At 36.4% G+C, this 24,810-nt stretch overlaps 1 protein-coding gene and 2 long non-coding RNA genes across 3 annotated transcripts in view; all 3 read left to right on the top strand.

Moving 5' to 3' along the window:
- LOC136686209 (Schwann cell myelin protein-like) overlaps positions 1-7,524 on the top strand; it is a 126,601-nt gene extending 119,077 nt beyond the window's left edge. Inside the window, exons 7-15 of the mRNA XM_066659839.1 lie at positions 994-1,067; positions 1,381-1,761; positions 2,399-2,691; positions 2,939-3,038; positions 3,189-3,227; positions 4,611-4,643; positions 4,767-4,835; positions 5,497-5,538; positions 6,618-7,524. Coding sequence (XP_066515936.1) covers positions 1,028-1,067; positions 1,381-1,761; positions 2,399-2,535 — 558 coding nt within the window. The 5' untranslated portion in view covers positions 994-1,027 and the 3' untranslated portion in view covers positions 2,536-2,691; positions 2,939-3,038; positions 3,189-3,227; ... (2 more) ...; positions 5,497-5,538; positions 6,618-7,524. The remainder of the gene's footprint in view (positions 1-993; positions 1,068-1,380; positions 1,762-2,398; positions 2,692-2,938; positions 3,039-3,188; positions 3,228-4,610; positions 4,644-4,766; positions 4,836-5,496; positions 5,539-6,617) is intronic.
- Positions 7,525-17,818: 10,294 nt separating this feature from the next.
- On the top strand, positions 17,819-20,076 carry LOC136686267 (uncharacterized). The gene is made up of 3 exons (XR_010800308.1): positions 17,819-18,005; positions 19,790-19,889; positions 20,053-20,076. It is a non-coding gene; the product is annotated as an uncharacterized lncRNA (long non-coding RNA).
- Positions 20,077-23,391: 3,315 nt separating this feature from the next.
- Positions 23,392-24,383, top strand: LOC136686258 (uncharacterized). The gene is made up of 3 exons (XR_010800305.1): positions 23,392-23,442; positions 23,840-23,882; positions 24,191-24,383. It is a non-coding gene; the product is annotated as an uncharacterized lncRNA (long non-coding RNA).
- Positions 24,384-24,810: the final 427 nt, after the last annotated feature.

Below are 24,810 nucleotides of genomic sequence, written 5' to 3'. Positions count from 1 at the left end.
GTATGTGGCCATTTAACTGTTTCCCACACCAAAACGTAATCTCTTAAAAGAAATGTTTCTACTTAAAATATATGTATATAAGGCAGTACAGATGCATAGACATCACTGCCACACAGCAGGGTCCGGGGTCTGTTCTCCACTTTGTGTACCTGTCTGTGAGAGCTTGATAGATTGATTGGCTGTGCGAAATTGTCCACAAGTGTGAAGGAGTGAAGTGTGTGTGTGTCTTTGTGAGTGTGTATGTGTCGCTCTATCTACCTTGCGAATACTTTTTCTCAGGCTCTCATAGAAAAGTTGATATTACTGGAGGTCTCTGAGCCACATCTTTATCACTGTCTATTTAAATATTACAGACCAGCAAAAAAGTGATGAAATCCTGCCTTGAGCACGTAATGCCAGGACTAGACTGATAATTTCTTATGGTCCCCAGTAATATCCTGTAGGAACCACTGCTATTTGTAATTTTCTAATTTTCAGACTTCCAAGAATAAGGTACTTATTTAGGGTTCTACACACTCTAAAGGGTTTTATTTAGGTTTAATAAAAGTAGCACAGCTGTATCGTTTTGGTGGGGAACTCTTTCTTGGAAGGGCAAGTTTTTTGAGACGTTGCAGTGACACTGACTTGGAGGTGGGGTGGTAGTGTGTGTTAACCTGGTATGAGTGGATTAGACACAGCCGTGTTGCTGGACAGAGAATAGTAAACCAGAAATATCCAGAAACACCATGCAATAGATGAGCTTTGACTTTGTGTCTATAAGGTGTACCAGCAAATAAAATATGTCTAACATAGTGAGCAGAGACAATTTTAGGATGGATACAGAAAACTTTAAAGACATAAGCAATGTCAACAAAAAATAGACTCACCTATGTCATTTAACAATCATACCCTGTTCCATGTAACTTTCTGAATATATGTAAGAGACTGATACTAATGTTTTTGAGTTTCAGAAGTTAATTTTACTGATTTGTTCTTTATTTCTCATATTTACAGATCATTTTTAGGTTTTTTATATTCACTGTTGAAGATGAAGGGGATATTAGTCCTTCTGTGGCTTTGTCTTCAAGGTCTGTATTCAGTAATAAAACTCAATAAAATGCTTATATACACACACACCACACACACCCTTTTATTCCCTCTTTGTTCAAGTAGCCCCCTTGCTGCTTGCTCGGCTGCCATTGTAAATGAGAATATGACTTGTGAATGTTATCTTATCTTATCGTGTCTTATCTTATCTTAAAGGTTAAAATGTCATCTGACTGGGGAAACCTAACATCTGGATGTAACTGGCAATGACTAATGTCCAGTAAAAAACTTGGTTTAATAAACTTTTTTTTTGAAAAGTTTAAGTGTATTATATGTTTCTCTTTCTGAATCTAGCAATCTTCACCACTGGATTTTCTGAAGATTGGACGGCACAAGTTGTACCTGAAATGAAAGCACTGGTTGAATCCTGTGTGGTCGTGCCCTGCACATCCAATTATCCTGGGAAAAAAGAATCAGCTTCACGTATAAGGGGAATCTGGCACAAAAAAGATAACAAGAAAATAAACATCTATCATGAAGATTCAACTCTAATTTCAGACAACTTCAAGGGTCGCACAAAATTGCCTGGGCACTTGGGAGCTCCTGATCACAACTGCACTTTAGAGATAGATGAAGTCAAAGATCATGACAATGGACCGTACTGTTTCAGAGCTGAACTCATAGAGGCAGATAAATTTTCCTTTGTGGAGAAATGTGTGTTATTCACCATGATCCGTAAGTATGCTTTCCTCTGTTGAATATGACTCGGTTTGCAACTGCTATCAGGAATCACAAACTAAATCCTAGTTTAACTCAGGAAATTTGTCTTAACCCTGTGGGAAAATAAATTAAGATGCACCAATGGATATTAAGACGATTTTTGTACCTTTTGAGCATAACATATTGAATATAGTTTGCTGTTTACTTGAGGCGTCTCTATGGCATTTTAAAGACCACGGTTTACATTTTGTCTGCTCAACTTTTGTAATTGTCAATCAGTTGTGTTTCAGAACCCTGACTTATGATCTTTAGTAGGGATGTTAAATTCATTTTTACACCTGTAAGTAATTGTTCCCTGTCTGAGCACCTGCCTTTTATTACTTGATTACAATAGTAAGTAAATGCTCTGGAGCTGAAAGTATGCTACATTTTGTCTTCAGAACCCCATGAGTTTCAGTCTTGTGTTGCCAAAAGTATCTTTAGATAATATACTCCAAAAAGCATATAGATCTTCATGTAACTTGTATTCACACTAACCATACAATTCTCACTTTCAACCATTTCCATTTAATTCTGTGTCATTTTATGTAAGTCTTTATATATATTTTTTTATAATGATATAATTATTGGCCCATTTTGTTATTTTGTGTAGAACGGCCAGATCCACCAGAAGTGCAAGAACCAGAAACATTGGAAGAAGGAGTTCCAACTACATTAAAATGTATTGTCAAGCACACCTGCCCCTCCCTCCCCCCACTCTCACCTGGAGTAATAAAGATGGTAAAGTGATGATGAGCAGCAGATCCCTCGGTAATGGAAACTGGGAGGTGTAATCCCTGCTAACTGTGACGCCAACAGAGGCGGATGATCACACAAAAATCACCTGCAATGTCAGTTTCCATGGCGGCCTGAAGTCTTTTAAAAGCATCCTCATATATATAAAGCGTGAGTGAAATCAGCTCCTCTGTCAAACCTAGTCACATTTGTATCCTGCTAAGATATATATATATATATTTATTTATTTATAGAACATACCTAGCATAAGCTCTACTTTAAGCTTTAATTTCCTGAACACTGATATGAGCTGCACTTTAGTGCATCTTTATGTTTTAAATGATGATTAACCTGCTCAAATCTCCTTTAAATCTTCAGGGGCTTTATTTAACTTTAGAAACATCTGTCTGTTTTCAAGGGAAAACGAGTTATGTACACATCATCGCTCCAGTATTGGCTGTGGCTGGAACCGCTCTTTTATTTGGAGGAGTATGTTTCTTTGTGACCAAGAAATATAAGTGAGTGTGAATTATTTACCAATCAATAAATGTAAATAAATCAACTTGTTCATCATGCTATTGTTCTTATATTACTCACTGTAATCATACTACACTATGATGAATTTGTTGTTTCTTTAAATCTAATACTTTATGAAATGTAATCTTTAGGAGACAGATCCAAGAGCTTCGGTCTAGAAATGAAAATGGGTAAGATAATTCCCATACAGTATTCACACCATTAATTTACACCGTGGACACTATACTGTATATGGCACAGTGATGTAACAGGAAGTGTTACTGTCATGCAGCTCCAGGGTCCTGGGGTTGTGGGTTTGAGCCTTGCTCTGTCGCTCTGTGAAGGACTGGCTCCCCGGCCTTGTGCCCAGTTATTCTGGATAAGTCTTGCAGATAATGAAAGAATAGTTCAATTGTGTTTGTATTCAGTTGCAAAAATCTTCTCAGAGTCCATTATTCTCTGCAATGCATCCAAATATGGGCAAAACAAACCAGTTCACAAAACCAAAAAATAATCACAAAAAATAAATGTGGGGCAGAACTTGGAAATATTTTAAGTCTAATTTTGTCTGTCAAGCAGGAGTTGGGTGTTTCAAATTAATGCAGAAACCACTTCTCATTTTTTGTAAGCTGAAAACCACATAGCATTCTATTTTCTTTCTCTGTGTATTCTGCTTTTTAGTTTAGATTCTGTTCTTCTATGTCATGTTCGAATTTGACCCTCTTAATTTCACCCAAAGCTGCACTGGACATTTTATGTATAGTAATATAACATAATAAGTCTTATAAATTATTATTTTTATTTAATTTCTATATGAACTAATTTGTTCATATGTATTCCTGTATTATACATAGTGCATTGTTGAGCAGGATCAAACACACTTGAAGAAATGCAAAAGCTAATGTACGTACTGGGTCACAAAGGACTTACTGATTAACTTGTCTTATAAGTGGATAAGACATTGGTGAATAACCAGCCAGCTTCAGGATCATCCAGCATGGGCTCTGACACACATAATGTTACTGCTAAGTTGGACAAAGTTACGTCAAGGTGGAAAACACAGCAGTGACACTGAGTTATTTATCCTACTAGTATTCTAGTGACACTGTGCACAGAAATCGGAACAGAATTCCAACAATCTATAGAATCACGATTTTTCTTTACCTACAGCAAAATAAATTTTACATTTGACAATTTCTTGATCAGTAGATGACAAGTATCTTATCGCTTCATAAAAGAAAACGGAGTGTGTCTACTTTGTTACTGACAGTGAGCGAATGCAGACACACTGATTCTGAGGAGTCTGGACAGTCCTGTGGCACTGTGGTCAACCATTAGTTGTATAATATCAGTTGGGCTGCTATATTCAAACCAGTAATGGGCACAAATAATTTAAAAGTAAATGCAGCAGTAGCATTAGTAATTGAGATTTCATTTGTTGATGATCACATAGCGGCTCTATTTAAATGAACTGTATGAGTTTCTGAAACAATATACAATTTTATAACTAAGCACCGAATGTATACTTTATTTTTTTCTCAAACCAAATGACTGTAATTGTTTTGTGTCCACAGAGTGTTCAGTCATATCTCCAGAATCTCACGCAGGTGAGCATGTTCTGTCCATTTAAAGAAATTGTTTAGCAGTTTTGTAGGATGTCAGAACCTATACTTGTGCTGGATACTTTTGATGACCCTTTTTTTTGGTTTGTTTTATTTTGTACTCCTTAGGATCAGGTCAGTGGATTGAATTTCTCTTGGAGAAGATCTGGAGAAGGGAACATGTCTAACTATGAAATAGTTTAAGTATACTTGCCAAAAAAGTTAAACATTAGTGAGATTACAAGATGTGTGTGAGCTCACTCTCCACAGTATAAACTGGTTTAACTTCCATTCTGACAATGCAGTCCTATGCTAGCAGGCAGCATGATGGGGAAAGCCGGGTTAGGACCACACTAGGGCAGAACTGCAGTAAACGGGCTTCAGCACTGATCAGGGCAGGACATTGAAGAGACAACAAGGCAGATCTTTGAGAAAAGGCTTTATCTTATGGGTTGTCTTTTCTAATGTAAGAGACAGAGAATAGGCTAGTGTATTGTGAGTTCAGGTGACCACTCAAGCTGTCTGCATTCTGAATTAATTAAAGCTTATTTAATGCCTTGTTTGAACTCCCGGCAAGAAGAGCATTGATGTAGTTGAGCCTTGAGGTTAGGAATGGATGCACTAGTTCCTCAGTATCTTATAAATATAGTGTGTGTCAAAGTTTGTTTTTTATTGCTTCAGTGGAAGAGGGCAGGGTTGATTATATTTTATAATAATAATAATAATGATTATTATTACTTAGTTCATGTATAATTATGAATAAAATATTATTAATAATAACAACAACAATAATATTACTCTTATTATTTATTCATGTATGTATTATCAATATGTTAACGGCCTAATTTTACTGTTACAGGAGTTATCGAAGGGATCAGCCTGCAGCACAAACGACCTCTAGGTGTATATTCTTTATATTCTTTATGTATATTCTTTGAAGGGAAAATGTACTTTGGCCTGAATACTTTTGAATTAGTGAAAGATGACCACTGGTACCCACATGTCTGCGTTGTACGATAATCTACATGTTTCTGAAATGGCATTGACCAAAAAGACAGAAATTTAAAAACACATATCTCAACAAGAAAATTGTCTGTTTTAGCAGTATTTACTAGATGTTTTGTATTTAGCTGTGTGTCAAATTAATGACCTGCATGTTCTGTGTTTGAATAGCAGTATTTTTATAAAGAAACAATAATACGTCTGTTCATGTGCAATATAATTTTATAAAAAAAAACCTAACCCTAACCCTAGGTCTGTTTTTGGAAGAGCTACAAAATCTTAGTATTTGGTTTATCTTGAATGGAAGATAATGTAATCTCAGAGGAAGCTGAAGAGTTTATAATACATAAAATATAGGAATTTACATTTTATAAATGTAATAATTTAAAAATAATTTTGATGAAGTATATTCCTGTACACTTATGTTATGACTGCTGACTCTGAAGTTGCTACAGAATGTTATAAAATGCTTGAATAATAATGTTGTGTCTTTCTACTTCTTCTTCAAATGCAGCAATCAAATGTGCAAAATGTACTTCTTTAGAATCTGCCTCATAAGCAGCTGGATTTGTATAACAGTCTGCAGCTTCCTCTAAGGCAGCAGTCGTAACCCAAATGTGGAGGAAAGTACTTCAGAATCTGTCTCAGACGTAGCAGAGCATTTTGCAGCTTTTTCAGAGGCACCGAGTTACATTATCCTCCATTAAAGCAAAACAAAATACTGAAACATTTGCAACACTTCTAACAAATTATGAAACAGTGTACAGTATATTGCACATTTCTGACATTTAGGCAAACCATGACGGTTTAGGCAGAGATTTATTGGTTTATGGCACAGTATTTGAAAATCTCCCCTCAATACATCTGTTGGCTGGTGTCTAGTTATGTACCTTCTGCCTCCAGAACCATTTTGAGTAGTGATTTTGCACAAATGCTTGTACACAATAATGCCTTTATTTCTTTTTCTTTTATTCACAGGGCTATGATGAGGATGATTACACCAACTTGGCTGATCTGAATGTTTATGGGAATGTTTGATGAAGAATGCAGTGATTATCAGACCACTTTGTGATGTTTCGAGTTTAATTTGTACGGATTTATATTCATTCGAGTAAGAGATGCAACACAAATAGCAGTGACCACTTCAATAAAATGTAAAAAAAAAAAAATATATATATATATATATATATATATATATATATACACACACACAGAACCAGTCAAATGTTTGGACATGCCCACATGCCCTATTCCACAAATGACTAATGAGAATATGGGTCCAAACTTTTGACTGATACTGTGTGTGTACATATACATATATATACGGATTTAAAAGGACTCACTGCAGGTAAAATGAAAAAATCAAGCCAGAATTCACACTCGAGTTGTTTAATGAAACAAATACGTAAGAGAAATTTTTTATTGTCTCATAAATTAGCATAAATTAGCAGCTATTACAAAATACATGTTTTTATTTCTGCTGCAACATGAGAAGAGGGGCTACTGATCATGGACTTCTGCTTTTCAATGTTTTAAACCTCAACATAATTTGTATTTCAGTGTTTTGTTATTTTTGTTTCTGTGCTTGTGAACATATTTGTATGAACATGCTTGGCACTTGACACTCTGTACTTCCTTGTCAATATAAAGAGGGCTGTCTCCTTTAATACTCCCAAATAACTTTTGATATTGATTGACAAACCATGTTTTTTGATTACTTGTGTTTTTAGTGTACCAGATGGTACCATTTTACAGTGACTCCGAAATGGACTCAAGGGACTCAAGTGGAAAAGTATAGATGAGATGAGATGTCACCAAGTCATCAGGCTAACACTGTGGCAGAGAATAACACATGCAAATATTATACAATATTAAAAACAAACTTAACAATTCTCTTACAACCTTGGTTGTTTCACTTGGTTGTTTCACACCACAACTTAGTAAAATTAAGAAATGATCTGAGTGACACAGGATATGTACATATTTTGCATATTGTAGAGCTCTGCTGAACACAGCTTCTCATTTTACCAGTTTCTTTTCCTTCTGTCTGTAGATTTATAATTTTTTAATCTCCATACTTTTGGTTCTAAAGCTTATCAAAGTCATAAACGGGTTTGGATATAGATATACTTGTGCGATGTAAAACCAATATATATTAATTGAAACCCGCAATATGAATTCCTTAGTTTGATTTCATCAAAATGCTTCACAATAATCTCATACGTATTCCTCATTCCCATAATTGCATTTCAGACCAACATTAAAGCCACATTTACAATGTAATGAGGTACATGAGCTACTACATCGTCTGTTAGTTCAGCCATATTTTACATAGCACTTTTCCACCAACAAGGAAACGGAACAGTACAGGTTCATGAACTAAATTTGGAACTGTTTAGCATGCTTCCACTGACAAAAACTGGTTTGCGAACTGGAAACATTAGTTCCCAGCTGGAACCAAAGAAGAGTAGCTTCATCCGTGGGCATGTCGAGGTTCAGTAACTCAAGAAAAAGCTCAGAGATTCAAACACAGCGTTATCACCCAGTGGATCTGAATGGGGTCATTTACAAAGATTAATATAAATAAATTATAGGAAATAAATATGTTTCTCTGCTGTTCACAAGCTCAGCAGGAGGATTTGTAATTCTGCAACATTTACACAGTATTATATCTCACAGAGAGAGGAGAACTGCTGAATTAATCTTATTTCCCCTGAGTGTGTGTCTTTGCCTGAAATATTGTAAAGGGGAAGGGGTGGGGAGACATTTTGTGGAATTAGTGTGTTAAAATCAACATATCATCTAGTATTTTTTTTTTAATAAAATGAACAAGAAAAACACTAATGCCGGTGTTATATATTATGAACAAAACTTTGTACTCCTTTTTACATTTCTGCATTTATTAACTGCCCTCCATATTTTCTGTACAACGAAATCACATAGTAAAAAGCACATGTAAACACATGTAGACATTGATATGAAGCACCAAAGCAGGCGGCGCACACACCCACACCCACATTCACTCACACCTATGGACACTTTTGAGTTGCCAATCCACCAACCAATGTGTGTTTTGGACCATGGGAGGAAACCGGAGCATCTAGAGGAAACCCATGTGGACATGGGGAGAACACACCAAACCCCTCACCAACAATCACCTGGAGTGGTACTTGAACCCACAACCTCCCTGGAGCTGTGTGACTGAGTACCCAAACCACGTACTGTATCATTGACTCTTCACAGGGGTCATCAGGTAGCTACCTCCCCTTGTTGGTGTTTTGCTAAATTAAGCCCACGACACCTCCAGAAGACTCAAAAATGAAGTCTGGCATCCCAGATCCACCCCCGTCCAAGCCAGCTTTACTGTCCTACCTTACCCTTAAGTATCAACAACTGTAAATCCATACTGACCTCTCTGGTGACTAAGGCTGTATCTAGCCCCACTGGCACCGTTAATGCATGCTCAGTGACACCAGTTCCATGTGAACTTATCATGCTCCATCACCAACAACCACAACAGCACCTCAACATCAGTTGTAAAAAGCGCAATACTAATAAATTTGATTTGATTTGACTTGATTTATGTCCCAAACAAAACAAGATAATACTATAGTTTTACCATAATCATGATCAATAACAGAATGTCATTGTGATGGCCTAGATTAAGTGTTCATTCATTCATTATCTGTAACCACTTATCCAGTTCAGGGTCATGGTGGGTGCAGAGCCTACCTGGAATCATTGGGCACAAGGCAGGAATACACCCTGGAGGGGGCGCCAGTCCTTCACAGGGCAACACAGACACATTCACACCTACGGACAATTTGGAGTCGCCAGTCCACCTACCAACGCATTCACTCACACGCTCACACCTACGGACAATTTGGAGTCGCCAGTCCACCTACCAACGTGTGTTTTTGGACTGTGGAAGGAAATCGGAGCACCCGGAGGAAACCCACGCGAACATGGGGAGAACACACCAACTCCTCACAGACAGTCACCTGGAGCGGGAATCGAACCCACAACCTCCAGGCCCCTGGAGCTGTGTGACACTACCTGCTGCGCCACCGTGCCACCCCTAGATTAAGTGTTTAATTGATTAATACTATTATTTGTAATATAGGTTTGTGTAAAAATGGTTTATTCTGAGAATTTTTAAAAGATCTATATTTGTCCATCAACTTTGAAACTTTCACAGAGTGTGTAGAACATGAAATAAAAATGAAAATGTTGGAAAGGGATGGAATAGAGATTTTGACACAACAGAACTGGACAATGACAGTTTTTGCACTGTTAAAAGTCCATTTAATATACTAACTATAGATTAGAGCTCAAGTTACCCTTCTTAGGGCTGGATGATATGTCCAGTGGCAACTTGACTAAGTTCATGCATCCATATGCCAACAGCAAAGGTGCCACAGGATTGTCCTAAGTGGAGGACACTTTTTACTGTTTATTTATAAGTGTTTCACCCTTGTGTCGCCATAGAAACCTTTATACACCAATTATCAATAATATTGTGTGCACTGACTGTCTACTCTTTGAGGCACACCTACAACATTGATCTACTAGACATACAGTCAGAGACAGTAGCTAACACCCTGCTTCATGTTGGTAATCCACTGGTCCTTCTTCAGGATTCATTGGACCAGTCCAGTGAAACTCCCTCTGAACTCCAAGTGTGATATAAATATATGATATAAATTAATTACCCAATTCAGTTTTAAAATTATTAATTAAAAAATGAAAAATGATTAATTAATATTTCATATGATATATATCCTAGCTTGTTCCATATTTGTATAAATAACAATTATCCTGCTCTGTGGCAATGAGAAAACATTACTAAGTTCATTAAGGGCATTCAAATATTATATGTGGCAGCCTTTGAGTTATTGTGCTTGTCTGTTTTAAAACACCATATATTATGTGCATGTGTTTATATGGGATTGAAGAAAGGAATTACATTCCATTAACATTTAATAAATGATGTTAAGAAATTGTCTTAACACAAACAGTATTTAAGTATGATGAACTAAAAGCTGCTATACATTTGTTGAACATGCAGGAGTATTTTTGCACAGTTGTATTTGATGAACACAGGTTGAATATGTTTGCTTTTTGTTTATTGTTCTGACATATAATTACAACATAAGTTGAAACCTAGGCGATTTCAGACAATGAATGATTGAATAAATAAGTTTTACTGAATCAATTGCTATTTTTTCATATTTTTCTGAACATTAGGATTAAATGATTATGTATTTTTGAAATAATGTTAATCACAGCTTCTGTAGTAATGTGGACATTAAAAAATCAGACCTTGTTCCTAATTTTCGATGTGGCATACAAAAGCAGCCCACAGCATTTTATATTGTGCCCAGTTAAATTCTTTACTAATCCATTTTTCAGTCAACACTGGTGTGAGTTCTGAGCCTGCATTCCAGAATCTAAGTGGTTACAGCATTGTGCTATTTCTTTGACATAAAGCAGCTACAGAGCCTAGTTTTGATGACTGTCAAAGTTTAAAACTGGTAGTTGGATGGTAGGAAACTTCAATTTGTACTCCATTTAATCAACTTAAATCACAATAACTCAACTATGTACTATGTATTAATATGTTAAAAATAAAAATTTATTTCAAATGTATAAGTTTTATACAAAATTTCATTATTGATAATATTATTATAAATAGTGGAGTTAATAAATTTGACAACCTCCTGGCTGTAGGTATATCTGCAACCTGTTAAACTAAGGGAAATGTTTGTTTCCTATCATAAACCTTTGAAGGCATTCAGCATTCAGTCATTTTAAAAATTAGGAAGCTGGACGTGCCTGATTAAAAATAGTATGGTTAACTAAATATCTTTGTTTCATTTCCCTTTATAACAAAGAGGAAGGAAATTTCTCCTTTTTCATGATTTTTCAAGGGCTTTTTATATTTTTGTTTAATTGTCGAATAGAATGTTTTTTTTTTTTTGTTTCTCTTTCTTATTTAGTTAATTATCCATTGGTATTTCTGAAACCTGCTAAAATAGGGGAAAGTTTTGCTGTCTATTATAAACCTTTTGATCCTACAGCAGAATTTAGACTGGATATGCCTGATAAAGGCCTTTTTCAGTTCTCTTTTTTAACAAAGAGGAAGGGTTTATTTTGGAAGGTTGGAATGTTTAGGAGGTGTCAGCAATATAAATAAGTATAGAAGGTTTAGAAGGGATTTTCATAGGATTTTCCATTATTTGTTTAGTTATAAAACAGGAGGATAAATGCATATCCCCTCCCTGGATCACCACCTTAACGTGGTGGAGGGGTTTGCGTGCCTGTGTGAGCCTAGGAGCTATGTTGTCGGGGGCAATAGCCCCTGGTATGGTCTCCCAAGGCAAATTGGTCCTAGGTGATGGGCCAGACAAAGAGTGATCCATAAAGACCCAGATGAAGAGAGTAAATACAGAGACACAGCTTCCCCCGCCTTGAGTAGGGTTACCAGGGCCCCACCCTGGAGCCAGGCCTGGGGGAGGGGCTTCTCGGCAAGCGCCTGGTGGTCGGACTTTCACTCATGGGGTCCGGCCGGGCTCAGCCCGAAGGAGCAACATGGGTCCACTCTCCCATGGGTCCACCACCTGTAGGAGAGGTAGTAATCCGGGTCTGGTGCATTGTAGATCAGATGGCAGCCGAGGGCAGGGGCCTTTACGCTCTGATCCTGTTACTGAAACTGGCTCTTGGAACATGGAACGTATCCTTTTTGGTGGGAAAAGAGCCTGAGCTGGTGCGCGAGGTTGAGAGGTACCGGCTAGATATAGTTGGGCTCACCTCGACACACAGTATGGGCTCTGGAACCAATCTCCTTGAGAGGGGCTGGATGCTCTTTCACTCTGGAGTTGCCCAGGGTGAGAGGCGTAAGGCAGGTGTGCGCTTACTCATAGCCCCACAGCTTAGCGCCTGTATGTTGGGGTTCACCCCAGTGGACGAGAGGGTAATTTCCCTGTGCCTTCGGGTTGGGGAAAGGGCTCTGACGGTTGTTTGTGCTTATGCACCGAACAGCAGTTCAGAGTATCAGGTCTGGTGAGGTGTTCTGGGCATGTCCGATGGGGAGGAGGCCCAGGGGCAGACCAAGAACAAGCTGGAGAGACTACATGTCTCAACTGGCCTGGGAACGCCTCAGTATACCCCCAGAGGAGCTGGAAGCAGTGGGTGGGGAGAGGAAGGTCTGGGTTTCTTTACTCTGACTACTTCCCCCCATGACTGGGACCTGGATAAGCGGTGGAAAATGGATGGATGGATGAAATGCATATCACTAGTTCTAGTTACTAGCAGTATGGAAGCTGCTGAGACAAAATAAAAAATGCTGACTCTGTTTCACTACATACACTCAAAAGTTATGTACACAATGAAGAGTTACTTCATAGGGTTTTCTGTTAGTAATAGAATTACACAAACACAAAACACTGAATTTATAACTTTTTTTTCACTTTGTGGTTAGGTTTTCAGGTTAAGTTTGGGTTTAGGATTAGGATGAAATTAAGTATTAGATTAGTATTTAGGTTTAAAGTTAGGTTTAGTGAAAATTTTAAGGCTGCTTTTCATGCAGACTTTCCATATAAACATGTCTTATTCATACAAAATGTATGAATCCTGGGAATACTCCTTTAGTAACATTTACCTTAATATCTAGATTCTATTCTTGTTGTACAAAGTTTTCTCTTCACACTAAAGTTAGGTTTGGAGTATTTGATATGACCTGGTCCTGAGTGATCAGTGTATAATTTTGTCATGTTATGTTGTCATGTTTGGAGGCAGTGAATTGTTACGTGTGGTAGCATGGTGTTCATTTGAGAACTGCAGTGCAGCAGTGTTATCCAATATAGTGGAAAACACTGCTGCAATTTGGTTCCCAATTGGATACCATGCTATACAAAAACTATATGCAAGACTCATAACAATGCATTGCCTCCATCACTATAAGATGACACAGTTATACACTTTATACAGATGTTTGATGAATGGCAAGTCAAGTTCTGGCATGATGTTAAGTCTGTCAGTTTGATCTCTGTGTAAAATACACTTACTTTCTCTCTCTCTCTCTCTCTCTCTCTCTCTCTCACTCACACACACACACACACACACTAACACACACACACAGGCCTTGTCATATTAGACTTTATATAACACTGGGTATAAATGAGGGCTGGACAGCAATATGTGCCCACCTTCATTCAGGGATGAGTCAATACATCTCTATATAAGTGTATTTAATACAGACCTAAGATCACAGACTGCAGAACATAATCAGCCCTAAACAAAACAAAGCTTAACTTTTCTACAACAAGAAATCCTAATGTAAGTGGAAATTATTTATTAGATATTTTATTTTATTTTATAATTTTATATTAAGAATATTTACTAAATTAAAACTTTTTTTAACAAATAACTTAAATTTTACCCTGAACTGGATAAGCAGTTACAGATAATGAATGAATGAATGAATGAATGAACTTAAATTTAATCTTTAAAATGTTATAGTAGAAATGTGTAGAATATAATATTTTCTGATAGTGGTATCAAATTTTTAAATATAAAGCTGTGTTTGTGTTTATATATGTATAATAAATTATCATAGTTAATATATGTATAGTAAATTATCATAGTTAATATATGTATAGTATAATTATCAAACACGTTTTAATGCAGGTGGCATGGTGGCATAACAGGTAGTGTCAGGAAAATGTCTTAAGAAATTGTGAAAGTCAATAATTTATGAAGGTAATGTACATGGGGATAGTACAGATGGCAAACTCATATTACTATGCTTAAAATGAGTAGGAAATATGCATAATTTTTCCACTGTACTGGTAATATACAAAGTTTTGTACAACTCCAATTCATAAATATTAGGGATGCTGTGTAAATAAAAGTATATAAAAACAGAATGCAATGAATTGCAAATCTCATAGATCCATACTTTATTCACAATACAACAGAACACATGTCCGAAGTTAAAAATGAGACTTTTCCCCTTTCCTGGAAAAAATACTAACTCATTTAGAACTTGATGTCAGCAGTGCATCTTAAAAAAGTTGGGACAAGTCAATGTCTGCCATTATGTAGCATCCTCTCTTCTTTTAACAACAGTTTGCAAACAGCTGGGAAGTGAGGGGACCAGTTACTGGAGTTTTGAAAGGGCACTTTTGGAAGAGCACTGTTGCCCCATCCTTTAGATGTAGGATTCTAGCTGCTAAGATTGTAGTGCACCAGATGTTGTCTAACTGGCTGCAGGCGGCCAGTTAAGCACCCAGACTAGGCCCACAGTATCTTACCGAACTTCTCATACCCTATCACTCATCACATAAAATTTGTGCCGGCCAACTCAGTACCTCACATTAAGAAAACACTGCGGAAGGAAAAGCCTTCCTGGAACACAGGAGTAGACTGCCTGTTACTGTTCAGGGCTCAGATGCCCCCTTAATCTTTAAATCTTGATTGAAAACCTACCTTTTCACATATTAAAAGGGAAAATGAAACATAAACAGAAGCAAATGTGTCTTTGGTAGCATGGTTTACACATCTGCTTTCTGATTTTTAAACAAAAGAAAATCTGAAATAAATAAAAGTAAATTGCTACATCTATGTGGTTTCTGTGATCATGTTTAACTCTTTTTTTGAGCAAATGCCCTAAACACTGGTGTGCTGATCTTTTGCGAATATCTCACATATAATCTTTTATATTGCAAAGTATTCACTCAGGGATGGTCAAGTCTTTGTCTTGTCAAGTGTCATAAATTCTATGTGATGCCACTCCCAAGGTACAGGAAACAGCCAATCAGGAGCAAGAAAAGCTCCAATTCTCCCTCATTGAGGACGAATCAGGTATTCGGGGCAGGTTTTCTAAACTCTGGTTAAAAACCTGTGGCGCCAAATGACACAAGCTTTTTGATCTTTTTGGGCTTCTGCCCCTTTTTCTCCGACTCTTCACTTCAAGGCTCCAGATACTTGGGCCGTTATATCTTTTAGCCTTTTTCAAGGCTAAAAGAGTAAAATGACCTGAGTTTTGGAAATGACTCTGCAGGCGTCAGACTCATGGCTTTCTTAAACAGTCTTGGACCTTTAAAGCGTGGTCCAGATAGAAACTATAGATTAAGAAAAGCTATAGTTTAACCCTAGTGAAATTTCAACGCCACACCCAGAGCATGAAGGCAACCTTAGACCTCTGACCCTCAAAAGGACGACAACGCCACGAAGAGGACGGCTGCAGGCACCCTCAGAATGACCTTCTGAGATGAGGAAACCTGCCCAGGAGAGACAAGGCGGCAGATCAGCAACGACGAAGAATCCCCACAGAGACCTTCAGAACACCACCAGCTCCGACGGCTGTGTCTGAAAGCTTCGGAAGAAAATGAACGCCTGCGACTGCAACCTACAAGGCCTGTGTCGGCAATACTCCAGGAAGTCGTGCCGGAAGGCACCATCAGCAACATGCTCCCTGTCCATCTCAGGATACGTAAGGTCACATGGTCTCATGTCTCTCATGGCTCATGGGTTGGTACTGAAAGTTTGCTGGGATAAACAATACCCTTTCTTAGACCTTACGGTAATAATTATCACAGAGAAATTTCCTCATATATTAATCTTCCTGTTCCATCAAATATCGCTGTAATCCACTTTATTATATGAATGTCTAATTAATATTCATTATTTGATATTACAATTAATAAACCAGTTATGTGATAAAACCAATCCTTGGTTATTTGTTTGTGTGTGCACCTTTCTTTATGGAATTATAATTTCTAGTTCAGATTCCATTTCAGAGTCAAGAACCCACGGCGGGACAATGAGCATAATTCATTAATAATAGTTAATTCTAGCTAATTCTGCTGTATAATATGTGAAGATGAATTACTTGTCTAAGCTAAAATTAAGACAGGTAAGGACACCACATATTAGTTAATGGTTCCCAAACATGGAGCTTAGCAAAATTAATTAAATAATTAATTATTAATAAAATAATAATTATCATTGACTCTGCTATGTAGTGCTAATGCCACCGCAACTTGTGCATACTATTTCCACTACACTGCTGCGACACCATGCCACCAATAGCCTCATGATTATATGGATTTATATGGATCAGATTAATAATCTGATATGTTTGCTATTCCAGTATGTGGGCAGAGGGGAGATATCTAATCATCTGGCTCTGTTTTCACGGTACATATCTACCTTTTGTTCACTGGAGAGGGTCAGAAATGCTGGACACTATGTAGTAAATCAAAAAAAAAAAACTATTGTACTCTTATTAATATGCCACATTTCACTTATTCACAATGTTTCTGGACTTAGTGGGTGGTTGGAGTACTGATTTTATCCATACTAGAAAATAATATATATTAATGGCATAAACTATATTCTGTTCGGAATACTCTCCACTTCAATTCACTGGTATCATTTAAACTTGGTATCTGTGTGATAAAACATCATTGTAAAATATTCAGATTCAGTGTAGTCTACTCTATTGTTTAGTATCTCATTCATTTCCTCCTTTGCTCCTTTCTCTTTCTGGTTCCAGTGAACTTCAGCCCAGTTTTTTCTGACGTTTGGATGGCAGACGTTGTCCCAAAAATGAATGCGCTGGTCTCTTCTTGTGTGGTGGTGCCCTGCTCGTTCAAGTATCCTGGAGAAAAACAACCACATTCACGTATAAGGGGGATATGGCACAAAATAAAAGACAGCAAAACAAATTTTATTTATCATGAAGATTCCACTAATATTTTAGAAAATTTCAAAGGTCGCACCAAACTGCTTGGGAACTTGGGATCTCCAGAACATAACTGCACTTTAGAGATAGATGAAGTCAGAGACCATGACAATGGCCCGTTCTGTTTCAGAATTGAAATCCCAAATGTAGGAATGTATTCTTTTTCTCAAAACTGCGTGTCCTTCACCATGATGCGTAAGTATGTCTATAGTAATGATAATTTTGAACAAATGATCATTTATCATATTTCCCTGTTTTTGCACTGCAGTTCTGGACCAACATATTAATTTAAATATTATTAACAGTGCAATTTCATGTTTTAGCTAAACCAGAGGATCCAAAAATAGTAAAAATTGACATATTTGAAGAGGGTACTGCTGCTTCGTTGAGGTGTTTTGTCACACACACCTGCCCTTCCCACCCCCCAACCATCACCTGGAGCCATTTCAATAGTGAAGCCACACAGAGCACCAGGTACCTCGATAATGGAATCTGGGAAGTAGAGTCTTTGCTGACATTCACTCCAACAGAGGAGGACGATCACACAGAAATCACCTGTAGCATCAATTTTCATGGTAATAAGAAGTCTGAAGCTACTGCTCGCCTGTCTGTTAAAAGTAAGCCATGTCACCTTTAAGTGAGAAAGAAATGAAAATCAAAACATGCTTGTATACTGCATCTGAAGGAGCTACACAATGTTATACAAAAATGCTCTGCTTCCTCTGAGGAAGTTTAAATTGAGTTTGCAAATAGGAAGCGGAATTGCAATTGAAATTCAAATTACTGGAAGTAAAATTGGACTTTCATGAAATTAAAAAAAAAACAAGATACACAGTTAAGGTGTATTTAACAGTTAAGCTTTACAGTATATTTTACATATGATTACAACATGGATTTCATACAGATATTATTGTATGGACTTTATGTACACATTACTTTATTATAATAAATTGGCCTATTTTTTTTACCACAAGAAGAATATTTGATAAAATTGTCACATTCTCAATGATATGTGATAAGAATGAATGTCTCTGAATTGCAATGAATTCAGTTCCACTTCCTGTAATTCCAATTCAAATTCAATTTAACATCCTGTAGGGTGGATTCTATTCAAATTCAAATTCACTCATGGAATTGAATTAAATTCTGAAATTTGCACAGCCCTGCCTCTGAGGCAGCAGTCATAAGACAAATGTGCAGGAAATTACTTCATCCAAATCTACCTCAGAAGCAGCAGATCATTCTGAGGCACTGATTTACAGAACTACGTGTATAGTATATTGTATGTTTATTTCTTTCAATATCATGTCTGGCAGCTAGAGCAGGCAAACATGAGGGTCTAGACAAAGCATTATTGATTAATGTTGCTATATTTAAAAATCTCTGTCCAACGTGTGCTACCCAGTTATGTGCATCCCACCTGTTGGCTGGTAACCAATTACATTTCTTCTGCCTCAAATGCAGCACTTCCTCAGAACCATTTTGAGTATTTATTTTAAACACAGGCTCAGAATCTCACAAGCTCAGATTATTTGACCTGTTTACATTGGCATTTTAGTCCTGGTTTTCTTAGCATTCTCACAGAATTAGACTGATGATGAAAATAAGAGGCTACATCCACTCAGGATGTCAGTCATGAAACATGGAGTTTCTAATTTCATGTACAGTTCATTTAAATTGTATTCATTAAAAATGCACATAACAAAATACTTGGAGATGTAGAATTTGTTTGGGAACTCCCGTTCTGGAACAATAGTCATGAGTTACCCTGACCTTTTCACGTTGAATGGGCTGAAGTGGTTGTAACAAATGATTTAAGTGAATTTCTAAATGAATGAAACATGCATTAATGCTTCTATAAGTATATGTTAAGTTTTGAAAGTGCAATAATCTTATTTTTAAAATGGAAGCTATCTGTTGTATATTTGCAGGCTCCTAAAAAAAAGATTAAATACATTAACATGACACAACAGCAACAAACAATTCCTGAACAAGGGTTTGTTTGAGTAGATGCCAATAGGTCAATTTTAGTTTTACATTTCAAAGTGCACCAGAGTTTGAATCATAGTTTACTTGATCCAAGTCTTGATCCAATTTTAAATTGCAGTGTTCATAGTTGTTCTTATGAATCCTACTGACAGAGCAATCACAGCGGAGCTAGCAGACAAGTATGAACCAATCTCACTGCAGTGTGCACCTTTTAATAACGGTCACATGGCAAAGAGGAAGAATTAAGGTTAAATTGGCAAAAACATTCCACTGTAGATGGTTTAAAGTGTTAAATAAGTTAGTCTGCTTCTACAGTAAACTTCTACTGTTAATGTTTTCATGGGATACAATCACTTAGTCAGTGTGTATGTCACTTATTCATTCACTTAATTTAATTTCTTACTTTTTTCAGGAAAATCAAAATTCACTCACATCATAATTCCAATCGTAGCTGTGCTTGGAAGTGCTCTTTTATTTGGAGGGATTTGTTATTTTATGAGCAAGAAATATAAGTAAGTCTAAGGAATATATATTATTTTTACATACAAACATTTGACATCATTTACATTCATTGTAATTATATGTTGCACTGTATTAGTGTTACAATGCAATAGAAATATTTGTTGTTTTATTTATGACATTGTCTTGTGGTCTTGCTTTTTTCATATGCAACAGGAGACGTATTCAAGAGCTCCAGTCTAGAAATGAAAATGGGTAAGTAAATGCCTTGCTGACATTCAGTCTTTTTTTAATTAATTCCTGATAATGTTGAAACAACAGATTAAACTGTGCTTTTCATGGAGTTGTAATGTATAAAAGACAGCTGCAATGTTAATTTCAAGAAGGGAAAAACCCATTAACCTGTACATTTTAATTAGGGCATGTAATACTCAACCAAAATTATACATATTTAAATGAAATATTAATTGACTTAAGTTTGCAGGAATGTACTTCTTCAGAATATGCCTTAGATGCAGCAGAGCATTATAACATTCTGCAGCTTCCTCTAAGGCAGGAAGTTTCATTATCCTTCATTCAAGTTAAACAAAATACTGGGATTTTTGCAGCACTTTCAACACATTATGAAACAGAACTATATTTACAGCAACAACAAAAGTTACATTGCACATTTGTTCTTCCAGAGACATTTTTGACAAACAGAAAATTTCTCACAAACCAATCTGTGCCGAGTTGGTTTTAACCAATCACATTTATCCCTGGTATCCAGTTCTGTTCCTCCTGCCTCAAGGGCAGTGCTGCTTCCAGAACCATTTTGAATGATATTGCACACATGCTTCAGCATCACCACACAGCAGGTATTACTGCGGTGGTTGATCATTCATGACACACTAGGGACACAGTTTTGGTAGTGGCATGTATGTATGTATGTCTTGCACAGGTATGAGTGGATCAGACACAGTAGTGCTGTGGGTGTGTTTATACAGTGCCCATTCACAAGCCACTTGGAAATCACACCATAGTCCATCTGTTACTAAACACTTTCAGTTAACTGTCCTATCGTCCTTCACTAACGGTCACTGGATGCTGTCCATGCTCATGAAGAAATCACCACTCAAGATGGTTCTGAAGGCAGCACTTCCTTCAAGGAAGAACTAATGTGTTTGGTTACCAGCCAACAGGTGGCATGAACATTGAACTGGGCAGAGATTTTCAAATACAGTGTCACAGGATGATGTTGACTGGGTAGTTTTTGGGTTGTAGGAGTTTTCTTACTCAGACAGTAACACTGATATGTTTTAAAATTCCACTCACACCGTGTCTGATCCACGGTTACCAGCACAACAATTACTGACATGTCACCCCCATGTCAATCTCACTGCAGTGCCAAGAATGAGCCACCACACAAATAATATTTGCTCCATTGTGGTCTTGGCCATTGAACAACAGGGTAAAAATGAGATAAGTATTCAGAGAAACAGATAGAAACCTGTCAGAAATGGTGGAACTACAAGGTGTAGCTATATGGTAATTCGAGCTGATGAAATGCACAAGTATAGAAACAAGTAATTTTTATAATATGCTTAATCAGTTCATTATCTTTGGATTACCAGTCAAACGTATTACAACTTTAGCATAATGTTCTTTACAGAAACATTTCAAAGCACCTGAATATATTTATTTATTTGTTTATTTATTTATGTATATGCACAGACTTTGGAACCGAATGTCTAGAATGTCCCGAAGGTAAAGTAGATCTCGTCCAAGGATTTATTTATTATTTTATTATTGTTGTTTTTACTGTTATCATTATTATGGTTATTGTTGTTGATGTTGTTTCTAAATGTATTCTGTCAAAAATCCTGATTGTATTCTCTCACTCTGTAATCAACAGGTTCAGGTGGGTGGATTCAAATTTTCAAGTACACCTCTTAGAACAAGGCTTTGAATGTCCCTAAGTGGTCTAAGTATCTCAACATTTTTATTTTAAAAAATAACTTAGTAATAGACGTTATTACAATTAAATGAGATTATCTGGAGCAGCTGCAAATGAGCCTATTGTCACCATGCTCATTGGCAAGTTCCTGCTAGGGGTCTATAAAGACTCGCTAACCTTTTTGAGTGGAGAAATGGAGCTGCAATCTCTCAAGTGACAGAGCGCAGGCTGTGAATGGTGGGCAGTCATTTTAAAATGAACTTGTAGTGTTTCTTTTTACTCACAAGTTCAAATCTGTCCATGACAGAATGGAATAAGAAAAGATGCAAAATTAAAAAGGCTCAAGTGGGTGTGTAGTATAAATTATTTTGAGTAATTCAAACATGCAAATGATTTTTCACTTCTGAGATGTTGCTGAGAATTTGCTCATTGGCTGTGGAGAAATCTGTTTAACATTGACATGTTTTTTAATAATGTAATCAATGGTGTATATTTGTTCTTGGCATTGGTGGGGACCTATGAATCTACCACTCTGTTTATAAATTTCAGCCCGCAGTAACCCTGTAGTTGGGTGCTATTCACTGGCTTGCTACATTCTCTTGCCCTGGTACCTATGCTGAATTGTACTCTCTGTATTTCTATGTTTTGTTCATTTTTGGTGAAATTTGTACTATTCTTGTAAACACTTTAAACACTATATAAATTCAAGGTATTGTTATTATTATTATTATTATTATTAAATATTCAATTGGGTTTTACTTTTTGGTGTGAGCTAAATGAGTGAGGGGCAGGGGTGACATTATTTCAAGATAATGCTGTAATATTGACCTACATTCTGCAACTGTAAGGAGAGCCCAGAAGCAAGTATTGCTTTAACTGTTCCAAAGACTAATGTGTGGGGGCCATATTGTAACTGTTTCATCCAAACATAGGACTATTTTGGAAGAGTGCACTACATTATTTTAATATTTGTATTCAAACAGTATGGCCTTTGTTGATTGTTTATTTCGCATACGAAAAATAAATGTTGTTAAACCTTGGGTTCAGGAAAAATTGTCAAGATCATAGCACTATGATATAGTATCAGATAACTTCTTTCTGCATTCTTCTGCTGGATCATTCTACACATCTTTCTCTACTGCAGTTTCCTTTTTAGTGTAGAATCAGAGACATATGTCTATATTCCTGGATACTGAGCTTTGTGCCTTTAACAATATTAATTATATGAATAAAGAATGCAATGTTAACACACTGGGGCAGATTTGACACCATTCATGGCCAGGAGCCAAAGACAGCTTAATTATCCTTACTCTGCTTGTGTGGAAAGTGGCCTCTCCGTCTCCCATCATCCCTCAGCATGACGCTAGTCAATAGACTGCTGTTAGCTAACAAAATGGAATTGCACAATTTGAAAGGGCATTACAGATAAAAACAGTCACCAATTAACATGCATTTATTTATTTTGCCTTAACTCTGCTGAGTTTTTTTAATCGCATTTAATGTTTAATCCCTGTATCTCATAAACCTAGTGTAATTAGTATTTTGTAGCTGGTAAGTATGATTTGATAAAGCCAGTTCATTTCTCAACTCACTGTTAACTTGTATTCACTGTCATTTTACAGTTACAGAAGCCGTCAGAGTCGTGAGCCTAACCTGAATATGGGCACAAAGTAAGGAACTTAGTTTGGCTTATGGTGTATGAAGTACGATGATGTAATTTTTAGTAAAACTTATCAGCATAAGATGTTTTCTGTGACTGAATAAAAAACCAACTATGTAAGTACTGCCTGGATCCAAATTATTCTCCAAACATATATTTTGACAGATTGGACTGATATTTATGTATAATGCATGAAAATGATCTGCTTTCTGTATTTAAAGATCATGACCAAAACCAAAATAATAAAATTGAAGCTAAAATAATTATATTTTAAAAGTATAGTATTTTGCAGGTCACTTTTATCTGAACATCGACTTGAAATTTTTACACTGTAGAAAATAATAAGCATTGGAGGTAATTATTTTCAGTTCTTTTTTTTTTTTTTTCTCTCCTCCAAACTATCTCAGTGAGCAAACAACCTGCAACAAAAGTCAGTACAAACGATCTGGTGTAAGTATCATTAAATTTTATTTCACAAAAGTGTTATTGGTACAGGTGATAAATAATGTAAACTAAATAGCATTTTAAATCATATTGCAACTTTTTCAAATTTTGTATTTTCTGTATTCTATTATTATTATTATTATTATTATTATTATTATTATTGTGTGCCAGTTCAAATGTTATGTTTATATTGTTATTAATTTATCTGGTTAAAACCACCGAACTTAAGGTATTTAGTAGAATTCAAAGTGTTTTCAAAATGTTCTTAATTGTGAATGCTACAGTGTTTGTCTTTGTCATTTGTTTCTCAACAGGAAAAAGACAGCATTTATGAGTAGGGTAAAGCAGCGGTCCCCAACCTTTTTCGCGCCACGGACCGGTTTCATCTAAGACAATATTTTCACGGACCGGCCTTCATATGCTCAGGCCTACATTTGCTGATAATCGTTAATGACGTAATCTAATAATAAATCATCCGTAGTGGTCTTATGTCAAATGCAAACATCAACAGACAATAAACAACATTTGTTCATAAATTAATCAACAATATCTCTGTAACCGAAAATATTTATTTTAGAACGAAAATCCTTTCTAATAAGAAATAATTATAATAAAAAACTAAACTCGATTCAAGTGACAATACTGGTCATTTCTATATAAAAGGGTGAACAAGTCAATCAAATAATAATAATTTCAGTTAGTGAGAGCACTGCCCAGTAAACCTTTAGCCGTTGATTCAACGTTGAAATAACGTAATGACTGCCGTCTAATCAACGTTCTCCTAAGGTTGAAAATGAAAGTTGAAAAGACGTCCAAACACAGACATTGAAAAGACGACTATTAGACGTATTTTGGACGTCCATTGACGTTATTAATTGGTCCCGAAATAAACTACTTGTATGAAAAAAAATCCTCTTTTGTAAGTCGCTTTGGA

This window comes from Hoplias malabaricus, chromosome 1 (assembly GCF_029633855.1).
Source record: "Hoplias malabaricus isolate fHopMal1 chromosome 1, fHopMal1.hap1, whole genome shotgun sequence".
Taxonomy (NCBI): Eukaryota; Metazoa; Chordata; class Actinopteri; order Characiformes; family Erythrinidae; genus Hoplias; species Hoplias malabaricus.
This window is presented reverse-complemented; position numbering and strand designations above follow the sequence as displayed.